At 62.0% G+C, this 26,000-nt stretch overlaps 2 protein-coding genes across 3 annotated transcripts in view; one reads left to right on the top strand and one right to left on the bottom strand.

Moving 5' to 3' along the window:
• The first annotated feature begins 77 nt into the window (after positions 1-77).
• Positions 78-21,803, top strand: PTCH2 (patched 2). Its single transcript, XM_027683220.1, is given in 26 exon segments — positions 78-147; positions 150-289; positions 291-396; positions 559-852; positions 10,651-10,840; positions 10,960-11,029; positions 11,250-11,341; positions 13,272-13,467; positions 13,558-13,679; positions 13,954-14,101; positions 14,337-14,468; positions 14,547-14,702; positions 14,826-14,918; positions 15,007-15,132; positions 15,214-15,332; positions 15,446-15,851; positions 15,936-16,248; positions 16,509-16,651; positions 16,739-16,919; positions 17,415-17,698; positions 18,289-18,426; positions 18,542-18,684; positions 18,954-19,053; positions 19,461-19,706; positions 19,861-20,274; positions 20,389-21,803. Coding segments are annotated over 25 exon segments (4,422 nt in total). The 3' UTR covers positions 20,389-21,803.
• Positions 21,750-26,000, bottom strand: part of BTBD19 (BTB domain containing 19) — a 7,348-nt gene continuing 3,097 nt past the window's right edge. The window contains exons 4-8 of one of the 2 annotated variants that reach the window (XM_027683217.1): positions 24,831-24,890; positions 23,495-23,563; positions 23,017-23,148; positions 22,721-22,846; positions 21,750-22,611 (exon numbers count right to left, since the gene is read on the bottom strand). In XM_027683217.1, the coding sequence (XP_027539018.1) occupies positions 22,477-22,611; positions 22,721-22,846; positions 23,017-23,148; positions 23,495-23,563; positions 24,831-24,890 (522 nt within the window). In that variant the 3' untranslated portion in view covers positions 21,750-22,476. The remainder of the gene's footprint in view (positions 22,612-22,720; positions 22,847-23,016; positions 23,149-23,494; positions 23,564-24,830; positions 24,891-26,000) is intronic. The other variant, XM_027683218.1, reaches the window with a different exon arrangement.

A 26,000-nucleotide genomic window follows, 5' to 3' on the forward strand; every position in this document is an offset into this window, starting at 1 on the left:
GTGCGGTGCGGGGCGGTGCGGGGGGGAGCGCGGTGTGTGGCCGCCGGCGGCGGGCGCGCCGTTGCTTAGCAGCGGCGATGGGCGCTGCCGCGGCGGCGGCGGCCAATGGGAGCGGCGGCGGCGGCGCGGCCCCGGCGCCCCCCGCCCCCGCCTCCCCTTTAGAGGCGCGGCGGGCGGCCGGCGGCGCACACACAGCCCTCCATCCGCACCGGCACCGGCACCGGCACCGGCACCGGCACGGCCCCGCCGCGCGCATGGGGGCCGCCGCCGCGCTCGGCCCCACATAACGGGGGGTGCCCAGCCCCGCCAGCCGCCCCGCCATGCCGGCCGAGCCCCCCCGCGCCGCGCCGCCGCCGCCGCTCCGCGCCGCCCGCCGCAAGCCGCTGCCCGAGGTGAGTGAGGGGCGAGCATCGCCCGCTCTCGCGGGGGCTCCGGGCCGGGGAGGGGAGTTCGGGGAGCGCGGAGGAGCCCGGGGAGGGCTGGGCGGCTGCGGGGACCCCCTTGTCCCCCGGCTCGGGGAGCTCCGGCTCTCGCGGTCCCGCTCCGCGGCCAACGGAGCGCGGCCGGCGCGGGCATCCCGCCCCGCCGCCGGTCCCCTTACCCGGGCAGGGGCTCCCCGTCTCCTCTGCCGAGCTGACCCGATCTCGCCCCCTCCGCAGGGCAGGGCCGTGGGCCAGAGGACTCCGCTGTGGCTGCGGGCCCGCTTTCAGGCGCTGCTCTTCGCCCTGGGCTGCCGGATCCAGCGGCACTGCGGGAAGGTGCTCTTCGTGGGGCTGCTGGTGTTCGGGGCGCTGGCCGTGGGACTACGGGTGGCCTCCATCGAGACCGACATCGAGCACCTCTGGGTGGAAGGTAAGCGCGGCCCCGCGGGCTCGGCCGCCCGTGGGAACGGTCCCGGTCCGGCTCCCGGCCGCGGCTTTGTCCCCCACGCGCAGCGCGGAGGTGCGGGGCCGGCCGGGAGGCAGGTGACAGCGCGGGAGCGGGGCGGGAGGAGGAGGAGGATGAGGATGCCGCCGCCGGGCGTCCCGCCAGCGGGGCCGCGGAGCGCGGGGCCGTGGGTGCCCACGAACGGGGTCCCGTCCGCGCGGGCGCTCGGGCTGTGCCTTGCGCGGGTACGTGGTGCTGAGCTGCACAGGGACCCCCACGCGTGTCCCCACGGGAGTCCCCGCGCGAAGGTGCGGACACGTGCGGCGGGGATGGTGCGTGGACACCCCCTTCCCGGTGGGGAGAACCCTCGGGGGTGACCGCAGCCCCGCACCGGGGCAGAGCCGGCGCCGCGGAGCCGCCAGTCCCGGCCCGGGACCCCTGCCCGGGGGGGACGGAGGCGCGGGCAGGGTCAGGCAGGAGCAAATCCCCGTTTCCGAGTGGAAGCGGCTGATCCCCCTTCTTTGTTATTAATAACTCCAGCGTGGATTTTCTCTCCCCGATCCCTGCAGCCCCGCTTCACGGGTCTGGGATTTGCTTTTCCTGCACCTCCCTTCGGCTTCGGGGGGGCCCCCGGGGGGGGGGCAGCACCCCGAATCGCACCCCCCGTCCCCGCGGCCGGGCGCGGCGGGGGGCCCCCCGGGCGGGGGTCCCCGCGGGGTGCTGTGCAGGGGCAGATGTTGCTCAGCGGAGGGGTGTCAGCCATCTTTGTGCGGGAGCGCTGCCTCCTCCCCCACGCCCCGCTCCCTGTGTGGTCCTCAGCTACTCTTGGATTTGGTTCAACAATAGAAGCAACTTTGCTCTCCCACCCCCTTTTTTTTTCTTTTCTTTTTTTTTTTTTTTTAATTTAAAAAAAAGGGCTCTGCGCTCCCTGGCTGCTTGCACACAGATGCACGCACGCACCCTTGCCCAGGAATGCCCGGCTCTCCCACCTGCTCCCCACTCCCCAGGGATGTTTGTACCCCCTCCCCAGATCTCGTCTCCATCACCCCTTTCCTCTGCAACACGTAGCAGAGAAATCCAGTGATACCTCCTGGTCCAGCCAGAGCCTGAGCAGTGGCTGCTGAAGGAGGGACACGATCCTTCCGTGGTTCTCTTACTCTGGGTCATGGCTCCAGCTCCATCGAATTTTTATTGTGCTTTTGGGGTAGCAGGGAGTCAGCGTTTCGTGAAACTGTGGCCAGGAAAGCGGCTGTGGTTGTTCCTGTTAGGGGGAATGGGACTTGCGGCACACTGGGGTGGAGAGCGGGATGGGGAAGGGGCCAAGCCTGGGGACAGCTGGAAGTGCCCAGAAACCCAGCTTTTCCTGTGCCCCACCGTGCTTCCCTGCTCGCATGGGTATGGCCAGGAGCAACCGTGGCTGCTCTTGGGGGATTTCCCCCACACTGCGGTCTGGCTGTAACGTGGGTGCCGGGGGCCTCTCTCAGGAACCTTTCTTTTCTCATGGCTTCTCATCTTCTTCAGTGTCAGGAGCTGGATTTAATTTATTTATTTTTTTTTACTCCACGGTGAAACACCACTGACCTGGCGTGTCCTGCCCCTTCCCAGGCGATGGGTGTGCTGGGGTCTGCATGCAGCCCCTGCTCTGTATCTGTGCTGCCTGGGTGAGGATGGCCGTGCCCTGCTGAGAGTGCTACTCAGGGCCCCGCCTTGTCCTTCCTGGGAGGGCTCTTCCCCCGGGAGCGTGCACTTGGGGCAGACCCCTCCGTGCCTTGCTCCTGGGTGGCACAGCCCCAGCGTCCTCAGGCGTTGGCACAACCTGCGACCACCAAGGACGATGTGACTGAGGTGGCTTTAGTCCCGCGGGGTCCTTGGCAAGCATGCATGGGTCAGGATGTGGAAGGAAAGTTTGCAGTGGCACTTTCAGTCTTGTGTATCAGCTGTGGGGCTGCCTCCCTTCCCCATAATTATCCGTGGGTCCTCACCTCGCCACTGGCCTCGGCTTCTGCATTTTCTGGCAAGATCAAAGCATCCCTTGAGTATACTCAGCCCTGATCACTGCACCCCATCCTGCTGGTGTGGGGTTGGGCATTACTGGGGGACAGATGGGCCTGGGCTGCCCCTGGAGAGCAGGACACAGTTTCCCAGGCTATGGTTGGATCCAGAGTACTTGCAGTTGATTTGGGATTTTCTCAGCTACTACTTTCTCATGTTCCCACGTGTGTGGCAGGGTGGTTGATGTGTGTGTCCCTCTGCGGTGAGCCTGGTACTGTTGTGCCAGGCTGAAGCAGCGCAGTTCTTGCTCCTGGGCTGGCAAAGTTGGTGCCCCATCAGCTTGGTTCCAAAGCTTTGGGATCCCCAGGGTGCTGGGGACCCTAGCTCTCACCCTCTCTGGGTGTATGAGTTGATGTTTGTAGGAACGTGGTCCATCCCAGCCCCAAGGCAGCGCTGTGGGGTGTCTAAGGGATTGGATATGTGTGCAGGGAATACCGGGCCCAGCGTCCTAGCCCAGTAGGTCCCAGCTCAGAGGCAGGGTGGTTTAGGGTTCCATGAAGCCTCTGCCTGGCCTGGCTGAGGGATGTGGAGTGGTGATGCTCCAACCCCAACCACCTCACCCACGTGAGGTCCCAGCACCGCAGGAGCAGAGTGTGACCCTGTTCTGGGCTGTTCCCACTGCAGGCTTAGCTCAGCCCTCTGGGAGCTGGGCTCCTGGTGAGTAGGGGAAGGAAGGGAGCTGCTTCCTGTGGGGCATGGCACTGCTGTCCCATCTCCCTCCTCCCCAAACATGAGAATAGGGCGGACAGCCCTGCTTTGGCCCCATGGCTGGGGTCAGCATTGGGGCCATGCTGACAGTATGTCCTCCTGAGCCTGGGCTGTGACCCTGGCCACTACAGGAAAGCATAGGGTCCCCTATCCCAATTCTGGGAATGTCCTTTGCTCTGGGGGGGTTCTTGCAGTGTTCTGGGGTTATGCCTGACCTGCATCCCTATTTGGGAGATGGAAGGAGGCCGTGTCACCCCATAAATTGGACTCGACTGTGGAAATGTTCAATTAGGCTCCTCCGAAGCAATTAGCCACTCGGAGGCTTTGAAACCCCGGCTAGCGGTGAGTGTTGAGTTACCTCTAGACACCTGGCAGCTGTTCCCAGCTCTCCCAGGGCGTCTTTAGGGCCAAGGGGCCGGGGCAGTGAGCTCTGGGCAGGCAGAGCCCTGGGTGGTGAATGGGTCTGCCTGATTTATAGCGCTGAGGGCTGGTTCAAAGGAAGGCCGGGTTAATTCCTAACCGGAACAGCCGAGCGCCCCGCACAGCCGTCGCGCTCTCAAAGAGCTGCCGAGTCTCCCTGGAGAAGGCCCTGTCCCTTTCCTGGAGAGGTCAGGGACACCCCGAATGTGCTGGTGGGATGAAATAGGATGTATTTTATGGGGGTGAGGGGAATTTGCTGCCTTGTTCCCAGCTCGGGGCGTGAATCTGAGACACCCCCAACCCCCTTGACGGTAGCTCTTGCCCTTCCTTGACCTCTGCAGTAGTACCTGGCACAGGGTATCCCCTCCCTGGCACCCGGGACAGGGCTAGGATGCAGCCTGAGGCTCCCCACATGGCAGGGCAAATGGGAGAGGAGGCCCTGACTGACTCTCTTTGCAGAGAGAGGGGCATAGAGGGTGGGAAAGCCAAACAGGAAGCCGAGGATGGGGATTGAATGCCCTCCCCACCGTCTGTGTGGCCCTTCTTCCCAGCCCCTGTCCCCACTGTGCATGGTGGGTCCCGTGGAGGGGTGTGGGGCAGCAGCAGTGTGGGTGAGTGGGATGCCATGGCCGTTCCTGGGTGGGCACACAGAGAGGTGGGTGGTCTCGTTGCTGCCAGCGGGTGGGTTTGTGGGGTGGAATGTTTGTGCAGGGGCTGATAAAGGAGCGGGTGAATCTGGGGAGCTGCGTGGGGCTAGTGCAAACAGTACGGGGGGCTCTGATGGCAGCTTGTCCCTGTGTCCAGGGCAACAAGATGCCTGCTGGGATCCAGCTGGAGCCAGCCTCACTCCTAAGGGGCGGCTCCTGGACTGCCATGTCCCTGCTCTGTCCCTAGATGGGTGTCCTGGGGAGACAGGGTCCCCTCTTCTCTCGGGATGTGGTGACACAGGTAGTGCTCCATGGAAAGGGAAGGGACAGCCCAGTATCCCTGGGGACCCTCTTGCCTGGCCTGGTGGGATTTTTCCTTCAGGACCCTGCTGTCCTCTCTGTTTGCAGGGTTTGTGTGTCCTTGGGGACCCTGTGCCCTCATCCCCTGGGGGCTTGGAGGAGTGAGGGGCAGCTGGGGCGTTGCTGCCGTGAAGTGCCGAGGTCCCTGTTATCCCGAAAACCTGCCTGCCTGGCTCTCCCCTTTGCTCCAAAGTCCCCTCTGGCTCTGAAAGAACCTTTCTTCTTGGGGAAGGGGGGTAGGAAGGAGGGGAAGGGGGGCTTCTGGGTGAGCCTGAAGGTGGGGTACAGGCAGTTCACCTTTATTTATTTATCTTTGGGAGGTGAGTGAGAAACCTCTTGCTCTTCCTTTTCCCTTCTTTGACAGCTTGGTCAGCTTTTCTGGGCTGGAAAATTTTGCTAATTAACCCAAAGAGACTGGAAGACTCTTTACAGATGGCTGTGGCTTATCTACCCCTATCCATTTTGCTTTGCTTTTCGACTTATATATTTTTTTTATTTCCTAGAAAGTGGGTTTTTTTCTTTTTCTTTTTTTTTTTTCCAACTTGGACATATCTGCGGACTTAGGGAAGGGGCTCTTTTTTTTTTTTTTTTGTGTTTTAAATGTTATTTGGCGGCTGGGAGGGGGCAGCGCCAGGGCCCAAGAAGAGGGTTTTATTATCTGCCTCTCCCTCGGGCCTGGAAAAGTGGTCTGAGTTCAAAAAATTCATTTCTTGCCTGAATGAAGCCAGCAATGTGGAAAAATTTCACCATTCAGAGGGGGATGAATGTATGTTTCAACCACACATTAAGTGACATTAGCAAGCAGTGGAGTGCCTAATGTGGCCATTTTTCACAGCAGCCAACAGAGGGGGTGATTAGCATAATTAGTACAGGCAGCCCTATACATATGGAAATGGCAAATGCCTAAATGCCAACACCAGTGGAAATTTATGTCAATGCTGACAGGAGTCTTAGCGGTGAATAGTTCCCAACTGAATCCCTCTCCCCCCTCCCCTTTTTTTTTTTTCCCCCCTCTCTCTTTTTCGGGGGTCGTGCTGTCCCCTCGGAGCTGGCCGGGGCGGTGCGAGCTCCCGGCGTCCCCCCTCCCTGCGCTGGGAACCGCCGCCCCGCGATTTGGGGTAATAAAGACATTAATTTAGCTTTGCCGTTAAACAAAAGAGTTTGGCCGGGGCCGGCGGCTGGGGAGCTGGCCCCAAACGGGCCCTTTCAGCCGCTGGCTTTTTGAAGGCATCCCCCTCTTCTGCCGCCCCTCTTGACTTAGCTGGGAGCCCCTTTGGTGGGGCTGGGTTTAGTTAGAGGTGCCGGGGCAGGGCTGAGCCCTCGTTCATCCCTCAGCGCTGCTGGGGACACCCATCTGCCACCCAGCTGCCCCCCTTCCCGGGACCAGCCGTGGGGTGAATGGGGCCGGGAGGACGTGTTTTGACAGGACGGGGCCGCCGGGCTTTTGGCGAGGCCGGCGGTAGCGGCCGGGACAGGTAAAAATGGCTCTTTCAGCGTGCCCTGGGCGAGACTTCCTCCAGAGCAGCATGGGTCCTTTCACTGCCTCCCTAATCCAGCTAATCCGCCCCACAACACTTTGAAGGTGGCCTCCGGCTTGCACGCCGCTCAGCACGGGAAGCTGCTGCCGAGGGATGCTTGGGGCCGTGCCTCGGGACCCCCTCCCACCGGGATGCGGGATAGTGCTTGAGTTGCAGGGTGGTGCTGGCATCCCCCTGATGCCCCTGGGGCTCTAATCACCCAGGGTGGACACATCCCCCAGCGGGATGCGCTCAGTCTGTGCCGAGGGATTGCTCACAGGCCGGTGTTTGCCCCTGTGGGTGCCCCTTGTAGCAGTGGGGGTGCTGCAGAGTAGGGTCCCCACGTGGGGATGGCTTTTCCCAGGGGCTCAGCTGTGCACTTGAGAGGTGGTTTCCAACTCTAGCACTGGCATGTTGTGCTGTGGAAAGGGGGCTGCTCACCAAGGGACCTCCCCCTTATTGCCCCCAGCTCTTCCCTTGCACAGCTGGAGCTGGGGTCAGGGCTGCAGCATCCCCTGAGCATCAGCTGAATCTGGGACTCACCACATTAGTTGCCACATCCTGTAGCCCCAGTACAGTAGGCAGGACATGGCCTGATTTTTGGGGGCCAAATGAGGATGTGTACCCTGGGGTGCTCTCTTCCTCCCATCCTGTCCCACCCAGGTCACCCAAGCAGTGGTGACAGCTGCTGGCAGTGCTTGGGTCCCATCTGCAGAGTGGTGGCACTGCTGTTGACTGTAGCCTGCACACACCCTGGGGGAAACACAGAGTGGCCCTTGCAGCAGCGTGCTCCTCCTGGGGGCACACCAGTGCCCCTCTGTGGCCCTCAGCACCTCCCACATCCCTCCCTTGTCTTCACCCTTGCCAGGCAGGGAGGGCTCAATGTGGGGCTGGCAGCCTGCCCCAGCCCACTGCCCTCCCACTGCCACCCGGACATGCTGCCCTGGCACGCTCAGCATGCTGCCCCCCACCCTTGGGTGCTTGAAGACAGGGCACCACGGGCTTTGCCCACCTACTGCCCTGGGAAAGCGTGGTGGGATGTGCCCTGGCGGTCACTGACAGGTGGGGGGGCTGCATGGGCACCAGCCCTGTGCTGGGGGGCTTTGCAGCTGCGCTGCAGGCAGCAGGACCCAGCATGGGCTCATCTGACCCCAAACCGTCTGAGTTGAGTCTGGGAGCTTCTGGCAGCCCCTGGGAGGATGTGGGGTGAGCTGGGGTCAGACCTCTTCCTGGGCGGGGGGGGGGGCAGCACAGGGGCTGGGGATCTGTCTTGGCTGGAGCAGCCGAGGGCACAAGCCAGTCCCGCTGGGCAAGGGTGAGCTGGCTGTAGTGCCGTAGCTGTGGGTCCTGTGCCAGGAGGGTTTGGGGAGCAGTGACAGGGGGATGGCTCAGGCAGGGTGGCCGGGAAGGGGGCAGGGAGGCTCCTGCCCTGCTCTATAATTTTGTGGCGGATGCTGTAATTATGGGGAGAGCTCCCCCAGCACGGCCCGCAGAGGGAGGCAGCCGCACACGCAGCCGTCCTCACTGCCAGGGACCCTGTCCCCTCCTTGGCACCCTTACCCTCCCTGCTTGGGCATGGCAGGAGCTTGCTCTTGCACCCCTGGTTCTTGGAGTGCGAGTGGGCATTGGGGTGCCAATCCACCCTCCAGCCCACACTGCTGTGAGCCTGCACCCCACAACACCCCAGCATGAAACCCCCAGCCAGTGGTACCCAGGAGCAGTGCCCACCCCAGAGAGGATGCTCATGCAAAGCATGACTGCCTTGAGGGACTGCCCCCTGGGCCCTACTGTGAGATTTTGGGGTGATGTGGGGGTCCAGGGGGGGAGAAACCAAACTCTGCCGGGGAGCAGAGCAGGCTGTTAGTAAGCAGGACCCGGACTCCTGATTGGAACCAGAGAGCCCTTCGCATGAAAAAGCCAAGGGCTCCCTTTGTTAATTGGAATTAAAAAAAAAAAAAACAAAAAACAAAACCAAACAACAACAACAACAACAAAAAAAAAAAGGAAGAATTTACATACAGTTCCTCATTAACGTGCTCATTGTTGGTATCGGGGTGCCCCCCCCAGCCTCCTCCCCGGCCGGGGGGCTGCGTGCGGCGTGGGGCGTCTCGCCCCGCTCCCGGGCTGGCCGGCCGGCGGGCGCGCGCCCGTTTGAAGTGTCCTTGGCAGCCCTGTGTGCGCTGCCTTGTCTTTTCATGTTGCTCTTTGGTTAATTAGGGTGTTGGAATTTGAGGCTTCCTCACGGCCTTTGAAGCTTGCTGACGGCTTGCAGTGCCCTGTTCCAAATTAACACTAATTACAAGGGACGGCTTTTGATTTTCTCTCTCTTTTTCTTTTTTTTTTTTCTCTCTTTAATTTTTCGGGGGGCTCCCCTGCCCCCCCCCTCCCCACTTGCAGATGTGTGGCTCCTCCCGCAGCCGTGCTGGGCGGAGATGCCGGCAGGGCGCAGCAGGATGCATCCCCCGGGAGCGAGGCCGGGCACCCCCCCATCGCTGTGTCCCACCTCCCGCCCGGGTTCGGTGTGGGTGGCATGGCTGAGATCAGAGCAGCTTGGCACACCTCCTGCCCGACCTCCCAGCCTGCTGGGAATGGGATGGGTGTCCTGTTTTCCCCCCTGTGACACCCACCCTCCCTGCGTCCTTGTCCCCTCGCCCTGGGTGCTGCTATCCCCTCTGACACACACACAAAAGCCAGGGCCATGCCCCCCCCTCCCTGTCCCTGGCACAACCTCCATCCCAACTGGCATCTGATGGACACCAGCTGCTCCCTGGCCCAGCCAGAAACAATAAAGATGCTTTGCCCTCCCCGTTCCCAAAAAGCAGGGAAAAAAAACCCCCAAAACACCAACCCATATAATAAGTCATTAAAAGGGAAGATTCTGCTCCTTATTTGCGGTCTCGCTCCGGCCTCCTCAGTGCTGGCTGGGGGCCAGGCCCGCCGGGGCCCCCGCCTCTTGCTGAGGGAGCGTCCTGGTGCAGATGAATCCTGACCCCCCCTGCTTCCCTGGGGCTGGGCAGGAGCTGGCCTCGCCCCTGCCAGCAGCACTGCCTTGGGGTGCACCCGATGCTGGGCACCCTGGGGTACCCCTGGTGGGTGGCACTGGGATGGGGGCTACACACAGCATCCCTCCCGGCCTGGGCAGGGGCTTGGGAGCAGGGCAGCTAAGTGCTGTGCTTGGGGGGTGCCTCAGGAACCGCTTCCCACCCTCCTCCGGGCTGTGTCATCCCCCCCTTTGCTGTGCCAGGGGGGATGGGAGCCTCTCATTCAAAGGGGATGGGGACAACTGTCCCGGGATGGTGCTCAGCCACGCGAAAGACCATGCAGGGTTTGGTCCCAGCCCCAGCCACGCTGGCTGGGAGGGGATTCCTCTTCCACGCCGAGGCAGCCGCAAATGAAGTCGGCGGCTTCTCCCGGAAACCTTGGCCCTGCTGTGCTTGGAGCTGTCCTGCTGCCATCAAGGGACAGATCCCAGAGCCTTGGCAGGGAAGAGTGATGTCCCCAGCACCATCTCCCTCCCCTGTCCCCAAACCCCTTTAGGGACAGCCTACACCTGGCTGGGACTTGGGGGTGCCTGCCTCTCCCTAAACCCATTCCCTGGTCAAAACACTGCCTGCCTTGGAGTGCCAGGGAGCAGATGGGATGGGATGGGGTGTCCCCAGTTTCGCTTGCTGTGTCAGGGGCAGGTTTGGGGCATCTGCAGCACCCACAACAGTGCACAGGTGGGCATCCCCTCTGCTTCACCAACCATCTGTCTGTGGGGTTTTTCTGGGGAAAGTTAAGCCAACGAGCTGTTCTGGGGCTGAAAACAGCCATGTTGGTGGAAAGAAGGATGCCTGGTCCTGTGTTTCCTGAGGTTGCTCCCTGTTTGGGTCTCTTGGGTGTGAGCATCCAGAGGATGCAGCAGTTGGGAAACCCCACACCAAGAAGCCCTGCTGGGTTAACGTGGCACCATCTGATGTTGCGGTGCCTTGCTCCTGTCCATCCCATTCCCTAGGCATCCTGATGGGCAGGACAAATTGGTGGGATGGGGATTCTGTTAGCCCTGGCACTGACAGGCCACATCATGGTCCCCTCCACAGCGGGCAGCCGGGTGAGCCAGGAGCTGCGCTACACCAAGGAGAAGCTGGGCGAGGAGTCTGTCTACACCTCCCAGATGTTGATCCAGACCCCGAAGAGGGATGGGGACAATATCCTGACGCAGGAGGCCCTGCAGCTCCACCTCGAGGCGGCCCTGGCAGCCAGCAAGGTCCAAGTCTCGCTGTATGGAAAGTGAGTCCAGCTCCAGATGGGGGACAGGGATCCCCGCTGTGCCCTGCACGTCCCACCAGCCCTTGCCATGTCCCCTGTGGGATTCTGCCTGTTCTCAGCTCCTCCTTCTGCCTTTCCAGATCGTGGGATTTGAACAAGATTTGCTACAAGTCAGGTGTCCCCATCATTGAGAATGGCATGATAGAGAGGGTAAGTGCTGGTCATGGCGTGGTCCCCTGGGAGCCCCCCACGGGAGATCAGTCCCTCAGAGAGTGGCAGTGGATGGGCTGTGGTGGGGACAGGGCTGGCGCTGCAAAGGCACTGGTGGCTGCCTGTGGGAAGGCGCAGGTTTAGGAAGCTCAGCAGGGCTGGGGGAGATTGAGAGGTCTAATCCATCCCTGCTGACCCCTCGCATCTCCTTCTCCCACAGATGATAGAGAAGCTGTTCCCCTGCGTGATCCTGACGCCACTGGACTGCTTCTGGGAAGGCTCCAAGCTGCAGGGAGGCTCAGCCTATCTCCCGTGAGTTTGTGTGGGGGACTGTCCTGGGTGTGGGTGGCCATGGGTGAGAGCAGGAGCTGGGGGTGCTGCCAAGGGGCTGTGCTTGACCTTCCTTTGCAGCTTGGCCCTGTCTGCTCCAAGGTGCCTCAGTGCTGCTGCAGCTTGTCCTGCTCAGCCCCAGGAGGGTCCCACCAACATTGCTGTCCTGTTGGGTCAACACCCTGGGGACGGGTCCCTGTTCTTGCCTGCCTGGCCTCGGTGGCACAGCCAGGGCTGCACCACCACAGCAGGGGGGCTGCAGCCCACAGGCAGGAACTGGCCTGTCCCTGCCGTGCCATGCTGTCCCCCCCAGCCAGGGATGGGGACTCGGGGACAGTGGCTGTGCCGCAGGCAGGTCCTTGAGGCTGCTCCACCAACACTCCTGAGCTGTGCCAATGGGCACGGAGGATGCAGAGTCCCCGGGTGGGTGGCAGGTGACTCCCAGCCAGCTCCTCGCACCGCGGTGGTGGGGCTGGGGACCCCGGGCTGGGCCGGAGGAGCCCCCCCCACATTCCTTCTGTTTACGCGTGTGTTTGTCCGGGAGAGCTGGGGCGGCTTGTGCATTGTCAGCAAACGCAGCCCCGCGCTTTCTCATGCTAATGTTGCTCTGAAAGCTGCCCCTTGCCAAACAGATGAAATAGTGGCCTTATTCAGGCTGCTGCGGACGGGAGGAGGGGGGAAGGGGCCGCAGCATCCCCAGCCAGGACTAGGGGGCTGGTTTTGGCCCCCCCAGGACTTCAAGTTCTCCCCATCCCAACCTGGGGAACTGCAGGGAGCAGGAGCGAGTGGGACTGGGGCGGCTGTGTCAAGCAGGATGCCGGTGGCATCACCTGCCAGGGTGGGCAGTATCCTGGGGCTGGGGTACACGGCAGGCAGGGTGGCACCCGCAGCAGTGATGGGACTCATCTCTCCTCGCAGCTGAGTGAGTGGGTGCCCGGGCAGGCACCCTGGCTGAGCGCTGGCCAGGCCAGCCCATGGGGACTCGTCCCCCTTTTTAACGCCGAGGGGTGAGCGGGGCGGGAGCTGGGAGAACAAAGAGCAGCAATCTATGGAAAGACAAAAGGATTTGCCCTGGCTCAGTGAAGCAAGCGAAAGCAGATAAAAGGGGCTCTCTTTGGAAGCAGCAGCAGCTCCGGTTGGTATGTGGGAATCTCGAGCGGCCAGCTCTGGCCCAGCCAGCCTTCATGAATTATTAGGCTGTGTTTCTCCCCAGAGCCCACACTTGCTTGGGGCTTTTTCTTCCCCTCTTTGGAGCGCTGGGCTGGGTTATTGGCTTTTTTGTGTGTCCTTTCTGTCTTAAAAAAGAAGCCGAGTGAGGCTGGAAGCTGGCCCCCAGCTCCCCGGGCTGGGGTGGAGGGAGCAGAGCATCTGCAGGCAATGGGAAAAACCCTTTTCCTGGGTACCCAGTCCCGTGGAGTCCTGCTGGACCTCCAAGGATCTGGTCCATGCCCAGCTCCCAGCAGTGTCCTGAGCCTCCAGAACCTCTGCTGAGCCCCAAACTCTCCAGCTTGGGGGGAGATGGCAGGAAGGGCTGTAGGGGATGCTGGGAGCTCTTGCCTGCCTGCTCCCCTCTATCAAGATGTTAGCCCACGGGCAGTAATTGTCCTGACTGCTCACACAAAGCGGGGCCAGGCAGCAGGGCCGGCTCCCCCCGCTTTGTCCCAGACTAACAGGATCAGGCACGCTACTTGACTCAGGGCATGGCCCGCTGCGCCGCACAGGGCACGGGGGATGCCGCAGGCGGCCCCCGGAGGGGGTAAGAGATGTGCTGGGGACTGACGTTTCTCCTGTGTCCTCGCACCCTGCCTTTGAGGGCACCCCCGGGACCCATGGGATGGGTTGGCAGTGGTGGTGGTGGTACTGCATGTGGGTTTTGGCATCCCGCATCACCCCAGTCCTGCTCTCTGCCCAGGGGCCGCCCCGACATCCAGTGGAGCAACCTCGACCCTCTGCAGCTGATGGAGGAGCTGGGGCAGTTCACATCCCTGGAAGGCTTCAAAGAGCTGCTGGACAAGGCAGAGGTTGGGCAGGCTTACATGGAGCGGCCCTGTCTGGACCCCCGGGACCCCCAGTGCCCCCCCAGTGCCCCCAACAAGCAGAGCCAGCAGGTGGGTCACAGTACATGAGAATCAGGAAGGGTGTGGGGGTTACTGCTCTCCTGCCTGCCTCACGATACTAACACCTCCCTTCACCTGCAGACCCCTGACATCCCGGCTGAACTCTCAGGGGGCTGCCATGGCTTCTCCAGGAAGTTCATGCGCTGGCAGCAGGAGCTGATTTTAGGCGGCACAACCAAAGACTCCCAGGGCAAGCTGCTACGGTGAGAGCTGCTGTGGTGTGGGCATCCCCAGGCACAGTGCAGGAAACCTGCCCTGGCTGCTGGAGGGGCTGTGGGGATGTCTGGGAGGTTGGCGACTGTATGGGGCTAGTAAGCAGGGCAGCACTTTGGAGCACGGGGAGGCAGGGGGGCAGGATGCCTGGGTCCTCTCCTGGGTGTCTGCGGTGGGGCTGGGTGCTGTGGGTGGGGGATGGACCCATTCCTGCATCCTGGGGCACTGCAGCCGGTCCCAGCGAGGTGCATGCCTGTCCCCCAGCGCCGAGGCCCTGCAGACCATGTTCCTCCTCATGAGCCCCCGGCAGCTCTATGAGCACTTCAAGGATGACTACGAGATCCATGACATCAGCTGGAGCGAGGAGAAGGCAGGAGCCATCCTGGAGGCCTGGCAGAGGAAATTCGTGGAGGTGGGCATTGGGAACAGCTCCCACATGGGGCTTGTGCAGGGATGAGCCTGTGCATGGCATGGCATCCCCCTATGCCCAGCTTTTCTTGTGGCCACGGGTCCTTGAACTACTCTCTTGTGGTCCAGTGGGTCTCTAGGGACCCTCAGTGGTGACGCTGACACCCTGAATGGCTCTGGGGTGGGTGTACCTTGGAGCGGGGGGTCCTGACTCCTCTAACGGGGTGCACTTCTGGCAGTTGGCACAGGACTCCATCCCTCCCAACGCCACACAGAGCGTCCACGCTTTCTCCACCACCACGCTCAACGACATCATGAAGTCCTTCTCTGACGTCAGCGCCATCCGGGTGGCCGGGGGCTACCTCCTCATGGTGCGTGTGCCCCTTCTCTCTGTCCTCCACCATCCCTCTGTCACCCCCCGTTCCCACTAACCCACTGTGCTCTTCCAGCTGGCCTATGCCTGCGTCACCATGCTGCGGTGGGACTGCTCCAAGTCCCAAGGGGCCGTGGGCCTGGCTGGGGTCCTGCTAGTGGCTCTCTCCGTCGCCTCTGGCCTGGGGCTTTGCTCTCTGCTGGGCATCTCCTTCAATGCAGCCACCACCCAGGTATGTGCTGGGGGAAAAGCCAGGTACTGCAGGGTGGGTGGGACCGTGGGGGCTGCGGGGTGGCTGGGTCCCCTCATGGGTGGTGGCCGTGTCCATCTACTGACACCGACTGCTTTATGGCAGGTCCTGCCCTTCCTGGCCCTCGGCATTGGGGTGGATGACATGTTCCTCTTGGCTCATGCCTTCACTGAGACCAGCCAGCACGTCCCCTTCAAGGTGAGCACCAAGTGCTGCCCGAGGGCTCCTCAGGCCCCTCCCACCTCCCCGTGGCCCCTCTCATCACCCCCTCTCTCTGTCTCTGCAGGAGCGGACGGGTGAGTGTCTGAAGCGCACGGGGACCAGCGTGGCTCTCACCTCTGTCAGCAACATGATTGCCTTCTTCATGGCAGCCCTGGTGCCTATCCCTGCTCTGCGTGCCTTCTCCCTCCAGGTAGGGCCACAGTCCATCTCTGGGGGGTGGGAAGGGCTGGCCAGACCCTGCTCTGATGTATGTCTCCCACTACCTCTGCAGGCTGCAGTGGTTGTGGTGTTCAACTTCGCCATGGTGCTGTTTGTGTTCCCTGCTATCCTGAGCCTGGACCTACACCGCCGGGAGAAACGCCGGCTCGACATCCTCTGCTGCTTCTACAGGTACTGGTGCTGGGCTGGCTGGGCTGGGGCTGACCCTGCAGTTCCCCCAAGAAGCATGGGGTGGCTAAACATCTTCTTATCCTTCCCTGTGTCCTCCTTTACTCTTTCCACAGCCCTTGCTCTTCACGGGTTATCCAGATTCAGCCGCAAGAGCTTGCTGATGCCAACGACAACCATGCCTGCCACCCGTCCCCTTATGGACATCCCGGCGTGGCCACCAGCACCCAGATCACCACCACCGTGCAAGCCTTCACCCGGTGCGACCCCTCGGGCCACCACATCGTCACCGTCCTGCCGCCCACCTCCCAGGTGTGCACCTCGCCTGCCGTCCTCCTGCCCCCCAGCGACCCCCTGGGCTCTCAGGTCTTCGCCCCATCCAGCTCCACCCGGGATCTGCTGGCGCAGCTGGATGAGGCCAAGGGTAGGCGGGAGTGCGTCCCCCTGCCCTTCTGCCGCTGGAGCCTCGCTGACTTCGCCCGTGAGAAGTACGCCCCGCTCCTCCTGCGGACCCGGACCAAGGTGAGGTGGAGGCGGCCCTGGTGGTGCCACCCAAGGTGGGTGGGTGGCACGGGACCCTGCCTGACCCCCCTGTTGTCCCCGCAGGCGGTAGTGGTGGTGCTGTTCCTGGCACTGCTGGGGCTGAGCCTCTACGGCACCACCATGGTGCACGACGGCCTCTACCTGACGGACATCGTGCCACGGGACACCAAGGCACACGCCTTCATCTCGGCCCAGTTCAAGTACTTCTCCTTCTACAACATGTTCATTGTCACCAAGGGTGGCTTCCACTACCCGGGTGCCCAAGCTGCCCTGCTGAGCCTGCACCAGGCCTTCAGCACCGTCAAATATGTGGTGCGGGAGGGAAATCGTGACCTGCCCAAGATGTGGCTCCATTACTTCCAGGACTGGCTGCGAGGTGAGAGACATGCCTCTTTTCCATGATCTCCCCTGTCCAACGACCCTCTCCCCAGCCTTCATGCTCCCTGCTGACCTGGGAATGCCTTTTCTGGTGTGCAGCACCCTGGGGAGGGTAGTCCCAAAGTGCCCAGCACTGGGTGCTGAGCCCTGGGGTTTCTGTGCACCTATCCCGCTGGCACCATGTTCCCTGGGTCACATGGGGTGGTGTGCAGGATGGTGTGTCCCCAGGGATGCTCAGCCCCCGTGCTGCATCCCCAGGGCTTCAGGCCACCTTCGACAGGGACTGGCAGGCCGGGCGCATCACCCATGACAGCTACCGCAATGGCTCCGAGGACGGGGCCCTGGCATACAAACTCCTAATCCAGACTGGCAACAAGAAGGAGCCCTTCAACTTCAATCAGGTGCGTGGGGACAGGGCTGGAGTGACTGGGCTGGGAATGACTCTGTGCCTGCTGCCCAGCTCATGCCCTCTCCTGTCTCTCCCGTAGCTGACCACGCGGCGGCTGGTGGACGAGAACGGCATCATCCCCCCTGACACCTTCTATATCTGCCTGACGGTGTGGGCCAGCAACGACCCCCTGGGCTTTGCTGCCTCCCAGGCCAACTTCTACCCCCCGCCACCTGAGTGGATTCATGACAAGTACGACACCACGGGCGAGAACCTGCGAAGTGAGTGAGCGCAGAGGGCTCCCCGTGGCATCCTCCTGCAGAGTACCCTACTCCCCACACCTTTTAGCCCTGAAGGAAAACCCCCCACATCCCCCATCCCATCTGATAAACTACCTTGCTTCTCAGTGCCCCACCCGTGTCTCCCTGCACTCCACACCCTGAGCAGCCCTCTGTGCACTCCCTGTGCCCTTAGCACACAGCAATGCACCCCTGCCATAGCTCATGAGCATCTCACTGCAAAGAAGCCCCTCTATGTCCCTTCTGCTCCGTGTGACCCACTACCCCACAAGCATCCTGCTGGCAGGGGAAACCCCTCCTCCTTGCCCACAGCCTGCTCCCCACACACTCCAAAGAGCCATAGTACCCAGCCAGGCATCAGGCTGCCCAGGCTGGACTCAGACTGGTGTGACTGTCGTGCTCTCATGCTGCCTGTACCCCCACACTGCCTGTACCCCCACACTGCCTGTACCCTCACACTGCCCGTTCTCTCCCCAGTTCCAGCAGCCCAGCCGCTGGAGTTCGCCCAGTTCCCTTTCTACCTGAGCGGGCTGCGTCGCACCTCCGACTTCGTGGAGGCGATTGAGAGCGTGCGGGCCATCTGCCGGGAGGCTGCCCAGCGCCACGGCGTGCTGAGCTACCCCAGCGGGTACCCCTTCCTCTTCTGGGAGCAGTACATCGGCCTGCGGCACTGGTTCCTGCTGGCCATCAGCATCCTGCTGGCCTGCACCTTCCTCGTCTGCGCCCTGCTGCTGCTCAACCCCTGGACAGCTGGCATCATCGTGAGTACGCACCCTGATGCACGGGGACGGTCCTGGTGGGTGGGGTCAGGGGCATCCAGCCTTTCTCCCGTCCTGCTGAGTGGCCCTGGGTTACCTGTGTCATGGGAATTGGGCGATGGGGTGCCAGGGGCACCCTGGGGAGGAAGGGACACCCATATAGGGGTGGCAGTGGGTGGGGGACTCCTGTATGGAGCAGTCAGTTACATCGCTGATGAAGGGAACATATGGAGGTTCCAGGGGGACCTGGGGACATCCATGAAGAAGGGGGTGACGGAAGCACCCATGTGGAGGTGGCAGTGAGTGGGGGACCAATATAGAGGGATTAGGGACACCTCTTAGGAAGGGAACGTGTGTAGTGGGCAGGGGTTTGAGGACATTTGTGCAGAGCACAGTGAGGGCCACCCCCAATAGGTGGGACAGAGGGACACTCCAAATAGGGGTTGGCTGGGATAGAAATATAGAGGAAACGCAAATAGAGGGAAAAGAGTCAGTGAGGTGAGGCTGCCCTATATGGAAAAGTAGCATCAAGCTTGCCACGCAGAGGGGACAGCCAGGCAGAGCCACCCCTGACTGACTGCACCACCCCTCAGGTCTCCATCCTGGCCATGATGGCTGTGGAGCTGTTTGGCATCATGGGGCTGATGGGCATCAAGCTGAGCGCCATCCCAGTGGTCATCCTCATCGCCTCGGTGGGCATCGGTGTGGAGTTCACTGTTCACGTGGCCCTGGTGAGCCCAGTTCCCACTCCCTGGCACCCTCACCCCCTTGGCCATATGCCAAGGGGTGGCACAACATGGGTGGCACACAGGGACAAGCCCTGTGTGACATCCTCATCCCACTCAGGGCTTCCTGACAGCTGTGGGGAGCAGGAACGTGCGCTCGGCCGTGGCGCTGGAGCACACCTTTGCCCCCGTGATGGATGGTGCTGTCTCCACCCTCCTGGGTGTCCTCATGCTGGCCGGCTCCGAGTTTGACTTCATCATGAGGTGAGCACTGAAGGAGGGTAAACCAGACACTTGCTGCCCTCCAAAAGCTTTGGCAAAGGGAGCGGGTGAGTGTGGCAGTTCCTCAGGTTGGTGGTGGGGATGTGTGGCAGCTGGTGAGGATGTGTCTTGCTGGGGGCACCCATTCCATCTTGCATGGAGGCTGGGGAGGCACCGCGGGGCCAGGGCATGTGGCATGGAAAGCCATGTTTGGGGTGGGACGTGATTCATGACGCCTGTGCCTGCTTACCCCTTCTGCCTGTGCCCCCCAGGTACTTCTTTGCGGTGCTGACCATCCTGACGCTGCTGGGGCTGCTCAACGGGCTGGTGCTGCTGCCCGTCCTGCTCTCTGTCGTCGGGCCACCCCCTGAGGTACAAACCCCCCCATCCTGCCTATCCTTGGCCCTCCCCAACCCTGTACCCACCCCTCTCCATCCTCCATTGCCCCTCACCCTGTCCCCCCTTCACCCTATACCCATGCTTGCCTTTTCCAGTTCCAGCCTTGTCTTGTACTCACTTGAGTCCTTCCATCACCCTGTACCATCCCTCCTTTACCCCATCCTTTCTCTGACCCATATCCAATTTGCCTCTACCTGACCCCATTCCTCCCTCACCCCACACTCAGCTTCCCCCATCTCTCCCTGACCCATTTGATCCCATCCCTGCTTCACCTGGAATCACCTGCGTTCCCATCCTCGCATCAACCCAATACTCTACTTCTCCCCATTCTTCCATCATTGTATATCCCCGGCTCCTCCAACACTGTCTTCTCTCCCCAGGCATCCCTAGTGGATAATGGCTCCTGCCTAACCCCACCAGAGTCGGTGCCCCCATGCCTGGGCCCTGGAGGGCTGTATGTCCGGCGTGCTCCAGCCTGGCCTGCCACCTTCACTGAGCCCTCGGACACGGAGCACTACACGGAGGGTGTGGGGCCAGGCAACCCCCGGGGACCCTTCATTGTGCCCCCCACCCCAGCACACATCCTACTGGAGGCTGGCAAGGACCCCAGCTTCCCCCGCATCACCGTGAGTGTCTCTGCCCGTCGTGGCATCGCTGGCTCCCCCGCATCCCCTGGGAGAGGGTCATGGATAGAGCTGGGTGCCCATGTGGTGCTGGTGGTGTTGCTGGAGGAATGCTCAGTATGACTGGGGACCCTCATGCTTCATGTTCCCCCTCCAGGTGCTGAAGCCCTACAAGGACAGCCTGGAGGTTCAGGGGAAGAAGGAGGCTTCTGGCCCGCAGCCCGCACCCACCCTGCCCTTTGGGGAGCCGTGCCCCACACTGCCCCGAGAACACCTACAGCCCTGCCCGCCGGGCACCCGGCCGGCCCCCACTGCAGCCCTGCCCACCTACAGCACCCACCTGCAGGGTCCTGCTGGCAGCTACACCACCGTCACGGCCACCGCGTCGGTGACGGTGGCCCTGCACCCCACACTGCCCGGCTCCTACCCCAGCTTCAGCCCCGAGGGCTTCGCCGGCGGCGAGCGGGACTGCCTGGATGAGCCCAGCGTGCCCAGTACCAGCGGCACCGCCGTGCCCGATGCCTTTGAGATGCAGAGCATGGGACACCACGGGGCAGGCGCCCAGCGCTAGGTGAGCGTGGGGACACCCTGCCCTGGGACTGATGCACGGCAGAGTGGGGGTGCGAGGTGTGTGTGGAGGGATCCAGCTGACCCCCCAAATCTCTCTCTCTCTCTCTCTCTGCAGGTTGCTGGTTCCTGGGCAGAGCATCTCCCCAGCACCCGGTGGGCACAGGAGGGTGCAGAGCGGGGTCGCCCGCGTTGTGCTGCTAATGGCCGGAGCGATCTCGGCCGAGGAGGACCGGCCCCCCTGCACCCTGCAACGGGGCTTGGTAGGGCAGGCTGGCACTTCTATGCAAGCTGTGTGCAGGCCACGCCGTGCCCGCGTGTCCCTCACCCGAGGCTGTGCCGTTGGTGCCATGTCCTGTCACCCAGGGTTTGGGGTTATCCTACCCTGGACTTGTTGCCCCCCAGAAATGGAAGCACTAACTCCCCCCTCTGTTTCTGGAGCTGCTGGCAAGGTGGACTTGGTGCCATGCCAGCTCCCCCTCTGTGGGGTCACTGCTTGCTCCCTATCACCTCCTCCTGGGACCACCCATCCCAGGCCATGAGCTGGGGTACCCCAACAGGGTGCCCTGATGCCCCCCGTCCTGATAAAGGGGCAGTCCCAGAGCCAGCTGTGCCCTGGCATGCCACAGGCAAGGCCTGGGGCGGGCACCCCCCACCTTTATTTATTGCAAAGGGAAACTATCTATAGAGAGATATATATTTTTAAGCTTATTTTAAAAGATTTATTTCTCAGCCTACGGCCTTGCCCCGCTGCCCAGAGTGCAGGCAGGGAGCGGGCAGACCCTTTGCCAGTGCAGGGCTGCCCACTGGAGGCAGCAGGAGCCCAGGGGTGCAGACCTGGTTCATGCCCCCACTCCGTGGGCAGCTCACCCCCTCCGATGCGCTACTCCGTGCCTCAGTTTCCCCAGTGGCAAGCATGGAAGGGCTGGACATCATGGATGTGCCATGGTGGAGAAAGGGAGACTGTTGCTCCCCACTGCACAGGCAGGATTTTGGAAGGGGGAGATCCTTGGAATGGTCCTTGCTGTGCCAAGCCCCCGAGCTGTCCCAGGGTCACGGCCCCTCGTGCCACACCCGCGCTCTGCCCAGGTGATGGCACGTGCTGGAGCACGCACAGGACAGTGCATGCTGACGTGGGCTCCCACGGTGCCACCGGGCACATCTTGCTGGGAAACCGTATTTCTCACCGTGTCCCCGTGCAGCAGGGCTGTCCCTGCAGCCAGCCCCTGTCCCCATCCCCACCCCGGGCACCGTCCGCGCCCTTACCCAGCACTTTAACTCCAGCGGTGTTTGCCGTGCCTGCAGCCCCAGCCCCACCCCAGCCCCCAGACACTGCCGCTGAGCAGGGGTGGCCTCGGGGACCCTGTCCCCGTGCCAGGCGTGGGCACGGTGGGCAGCCTCCCCCTCCCCAACACGCCATCTAAGTTATTTATATCAAAGAGAGCAAAGGTTTATTTTTGTAGTTTGTACAGGCGGTAGTGGGGACCGAAGGTTTATTTTTAAAGAGTAAATATATATATTATATATAAATTACCTGCTGTGTCCGACCCTTTCTCCTGGCGGGTACAGCTGGAATGGGGTTTTGTGTGCTTGAGACAGACCCAGCTGTGTGTGCACACGCAATGTGGGGTGCAAGGGGGGTTGCACACTGTGTGTAAGAGTGTGTGTGGCAGATGGGGGGCTGGCAGCCTGTGTCAGTGTGTGTGTGTGTGTGGCCTGCTGGCAGGGCTTGCAAGGGGTTCAGGGGGTGGGAGCCTGTGGTGGTGTGCAGAGATGCCCGTGCCACCTCTCCTACTTGTCCCCCTCCCAAGCCCCAGGAGGTCCGTGTCCCTGCCCGGGCAGGTGCTGGAGCTCTCCCGCTGCACCATGGCCGCTCTGCCGGGGGAGGGCAGCACGGCCCCGGGGAAGGGAGAGCTCATCCTGGGTCCCCATCCCGCAGGGACCCCTGCAGCCCTGCCACCTCTCGGCCACTGCATGGGCTGCCTGCCCTGCCCTCGTACCCATCCCATAGCCCAGCTCTACCCTGCCTCCAGTCCCTGCCTCCCTTTTTGGTGTGACCTCGGCATCCTGCCCTGGCCCTGATGCCATGGCATAGGACAAAGCACCTTATCGATGCTCTTGGCCGTGGCAGCATCAGTGCCCAGCCCCACAGCCTGCCCTGCTGCAGAGCCCCTGGCTGGGCTGGACAAAACTCGTTGCCCAGCCCCTACTTGGTGTGTGGCTCGAGGTGCCGGTGATGGTCACGGGGCCGTGTGCCGCGGCGGGGCCGGCAGAGGCGGGAGGGCACCCCACTGCCCTTCCTCAGTGCGTGGGCACGCCAGGCCGCCGCGATGCTCTCCACCTGTGGGGATGGGGAGAGGAATGGGGGCATTAAAACCCAAAACCTACCCTGCAGCGTCCTCCAGCCCTGGAGTTGAGCCAGGATACGCCAAGAACTGGCAGCAGCTCACCGGGATGAGCAGATCCCGCTGGTTGTGGCTCTCCAGTGTCACCAGTTCGCTGGGTGCCAGCAAGGGCAGGCGCAGCTCCCGCACGGGCAGAGCAGCCACCTCAGGCACCGGCCGCTCCAGGACAGCCTGACAACAGCAGCGTGTGAGGGATAAGGCTGGTCATGTCCTGGGCACTGGGGAAGGCAGGGGCTTGGGGGGAGTGACACAGCTTCTGTGTCCATCACACAGCCCTGGGACAGGGTGCCTGGGTTCCCAGTGTGGGCACCCCTGGGTGGTTGCCGCTGCATTACACTCACCGAGCTGACGTGTGCCCACTCCCGCACAGCCTGCACCAGGTCCAGCTCATCCACGGCCAGGCGGTCGCTGCGCAGCACCCGCGCCAGCACCACATCCGAGAGCTCACGGAAGCCCTGTGTCCGCACCACAGCCTGCCAGCACAGCACCAGGGCACTGGAACCACGACCCCACACAGCCACCACCCCTGGCAATGGGCCATCCGACCCATCCTGGTGCCATCCCTGCCTGATGCCCCAGCATCTCCCCCCTCCCCAGACCTCAATCCCCTGGCACCCCAGTACCCCCAGCCTGCCTCTGCCTGACACCCAGCATCTTCTCTCCAAATACCATTTGCTCCTTTTCGCAGCCTCCAGGCACCCCATTCTTAGGGGCCCGGCTCCCTTGCCTCATGCTGTGTCCCACAATGTTCTCCATGCCACGTGCCCCCCAAGCCCTGGGGTACCCTGCACCCTGCTCCCCCATCACCTGGTGCCGTACCGCAGTGCAGCCCTCGATGAAGGCCAGGCAGTGCTGCTGGAGGTCTGTCTGCCCATAGGCCACCGCAGCCTGTGGGACAACACAGACACCTGCAAGTCTGGGATCTGGGGCAGGAGGGACCCCCCATTAAAGCCCTACAGAGACATGGGCACTCTCAGGGACCCAGGTGGGGTGAACATCCCTGTGTCTGGGTACCATGGTGAGGGTGTGGGGAGGAAGGGGACCTTGTGGCCTGCCCCAAGGCAAAGGGTTTTTTGGTGGCTCTAACGCCCACAATGATCATCCAGCCCCACCATCAGCAAGAGACGTTATTTTCCACTGCTGCTCAGAAACATCACCCAGCCCACAGTGGGGGAGAAGCCCTGGTGTTGCTCTCACAAGATCACTCTGTGGGCACGTGGGACCACCAGTCCCCAGTGCTCCTTGTGTGGGCACAGGGCCAGCTTAAAGCCCCCCCACAAGTGCCCTATGCCCTGGTGCCAGCTCCAGCCTGACCCATAGCTGCCATCCCCCACTGCAGAGGGAATTTGGGGTGCTCTCATTTCCCCCAGCCCTACCGAGCAATGCTTGTCCCAGGGCTGGCACTGCCCTGGGCACCAGACAGGCCTGTCCCTGTCCCCCGATGGTGGCAGCCCCTGTGTGCAAGGTATTTGGGACCAGCACAGGCAGGGTGAACATCACCTCCCCCTCACCACAGCAGGGGACCAGCACTGACGCAAGTGGGGATGGAAGACGAGCTGTTTTCTTCAGGTTTGTTTTGTTCTGGGGTTTTGGGGTTTCTTGTTTTGTTTCCTCCAGGCCAGTTTTAGCTCTGTTTATGCCACGGTGGTCTGGCGTCACATCTGGCTGGGGCTCTGTGCTCTGGGGCAGGCACCTCAATCCAAGAGGATCCCTTCAGCTTGTGGGAGATGAAACAAATCCCCTTTCCCTGGGGAACAGCCTTGGTCCCACCAAGGAGCATGGCAGAGCCATTAGGACCTCCCTAAGGCTGTTTTTAGGTGCCCCAACTCTCAGCAGGGGTTTTGGGACTGGCTCCCACAAACCCAGTGACTCCCCGTTTCATGCAGATGATGGCAAGGCCCTGGCACTGGGGAGTTCTGGTCAGCCCTGCTCAGGGCAGTGTGAGGACATTTCTCTGACAGGCTCTGGTGGCCCCAGTGTCTCCTGCAGCCCTGGTACAATGTGCCTGAGAGCTGCCAGGGCAGCTTATGGGCCAAAGCTGGGGAGACGGTGGTAGCCCCACCATCCAGCCAAGAGCAGGAGGGTCAGGCCTGCTCCTGCCCCAAATTTTATGGTTATTTTTAACCTTTTTTGACACTACTGGTGTCACTCTTACCTGCAGGGCCTCGCAGACCTGCTCCACGCTCAGAGTGTCCTTGATGAACTTGACGCAGAGCTGGAAGGCAGACAGGGAAAGGGTTGGTAGAGCAGAGACCCCACCCTGCCATCCCCACATGCAACTCTCAGCATCCCTTGAGTCACCAGGACATGGGACATGGGGCACAGGCACTTCCAGCCTCCCCAGTGTTTCATAAGATAGCAGTGGGCTGTGGGATGAGGTCTTGCAGCATGGCTGTGGGCAGACAGCTCGGCCACTGATTAAGCCAGGGACCAAGCTTGATTTGACCAAACCCAGCCAACCTGATAGCCCCAGGTGGGTCCCATCACCCTGTCGACAAACAACAGTCGTGTTCTGCCACAGAGGACAATCCTGGTGCCAGATGCAGTGCATTAGGTGTTCCCAGTTTTGACTCAGCCCTGCCTGTCAGCTGTGCTCTGTCTGTGACTCCTGGGGGGCTCCTCCGGTATCCCACACGAGTGATGCAGGTTGGATGCAGCCAGATCTGCACATTTACTGGTAAGGGGGACCTCATTTCTGCCCATCTCAGCTGCCTGGCAGAGAGAGTTCCTGGGAAACCCAAGGGGATGTCACATGCAGGGAGAAGTCAGCTGGGGCAGAAGGGCCCTGAGTCATTGGCAGGAGGGATATGATGTCACCCTGCATCTAGGGACTTAGTCACAGGCTTCCCCAGCTGTCCTTGGTCAGCACCCTTTCCTCCCACCCCTCCTCATGGCTCTCCCCACTGCAGGTCATCCCCCCGAGGATGCATTTGCTGGGTGATGGGGTGTGAATTGTGTGGCTGGAGCACTGGGTCCCCCTTTTTTTCAACACCCCTTAAGCTGTTTGACAGCTCCGTGCCACATCCGAGCTTTGTCCCCACAGGGTGATGGGGCAGGTCCCATCCCACCACCCTGGCACACAGAAGCCCGTGGTTCTTAAGCTTCTGAGGTCCTTCCACAGCGTGGTGGGAAGGGAGGGGAAGTCCTGGCCCGAGACAGCAGGTCACGCGTTCAGCCCGCTGTAATTCAGGAATCAGCCTGATGACGTGGCCACCGAGCTGCTCCAGCTCCCTGCCCCCTCCTCATCCGGCTCACACCCCTCCTCTTTGCTCCCTGCTGTCCTCCCAGAACTTTCCCACCCAAAGCAGCATCCCCCTGGCAGCAC

The sequence above is a fragment of the Neopelma chrysocephalum genome, unplaced genomic scaffold, assembly GCF_003984885.1.
Source record: "Neopelma chrysocephalum unplaced genomic scaffold, ASM398488v2 Primary Assembly neopelma1_64, whole genome shotgun sequence".
NCBI lineage: Eukaryota > Metazoa > Chordata > Aves > Passeriformes > Pipridae > Neopelma > Neopelma chrysocephalum.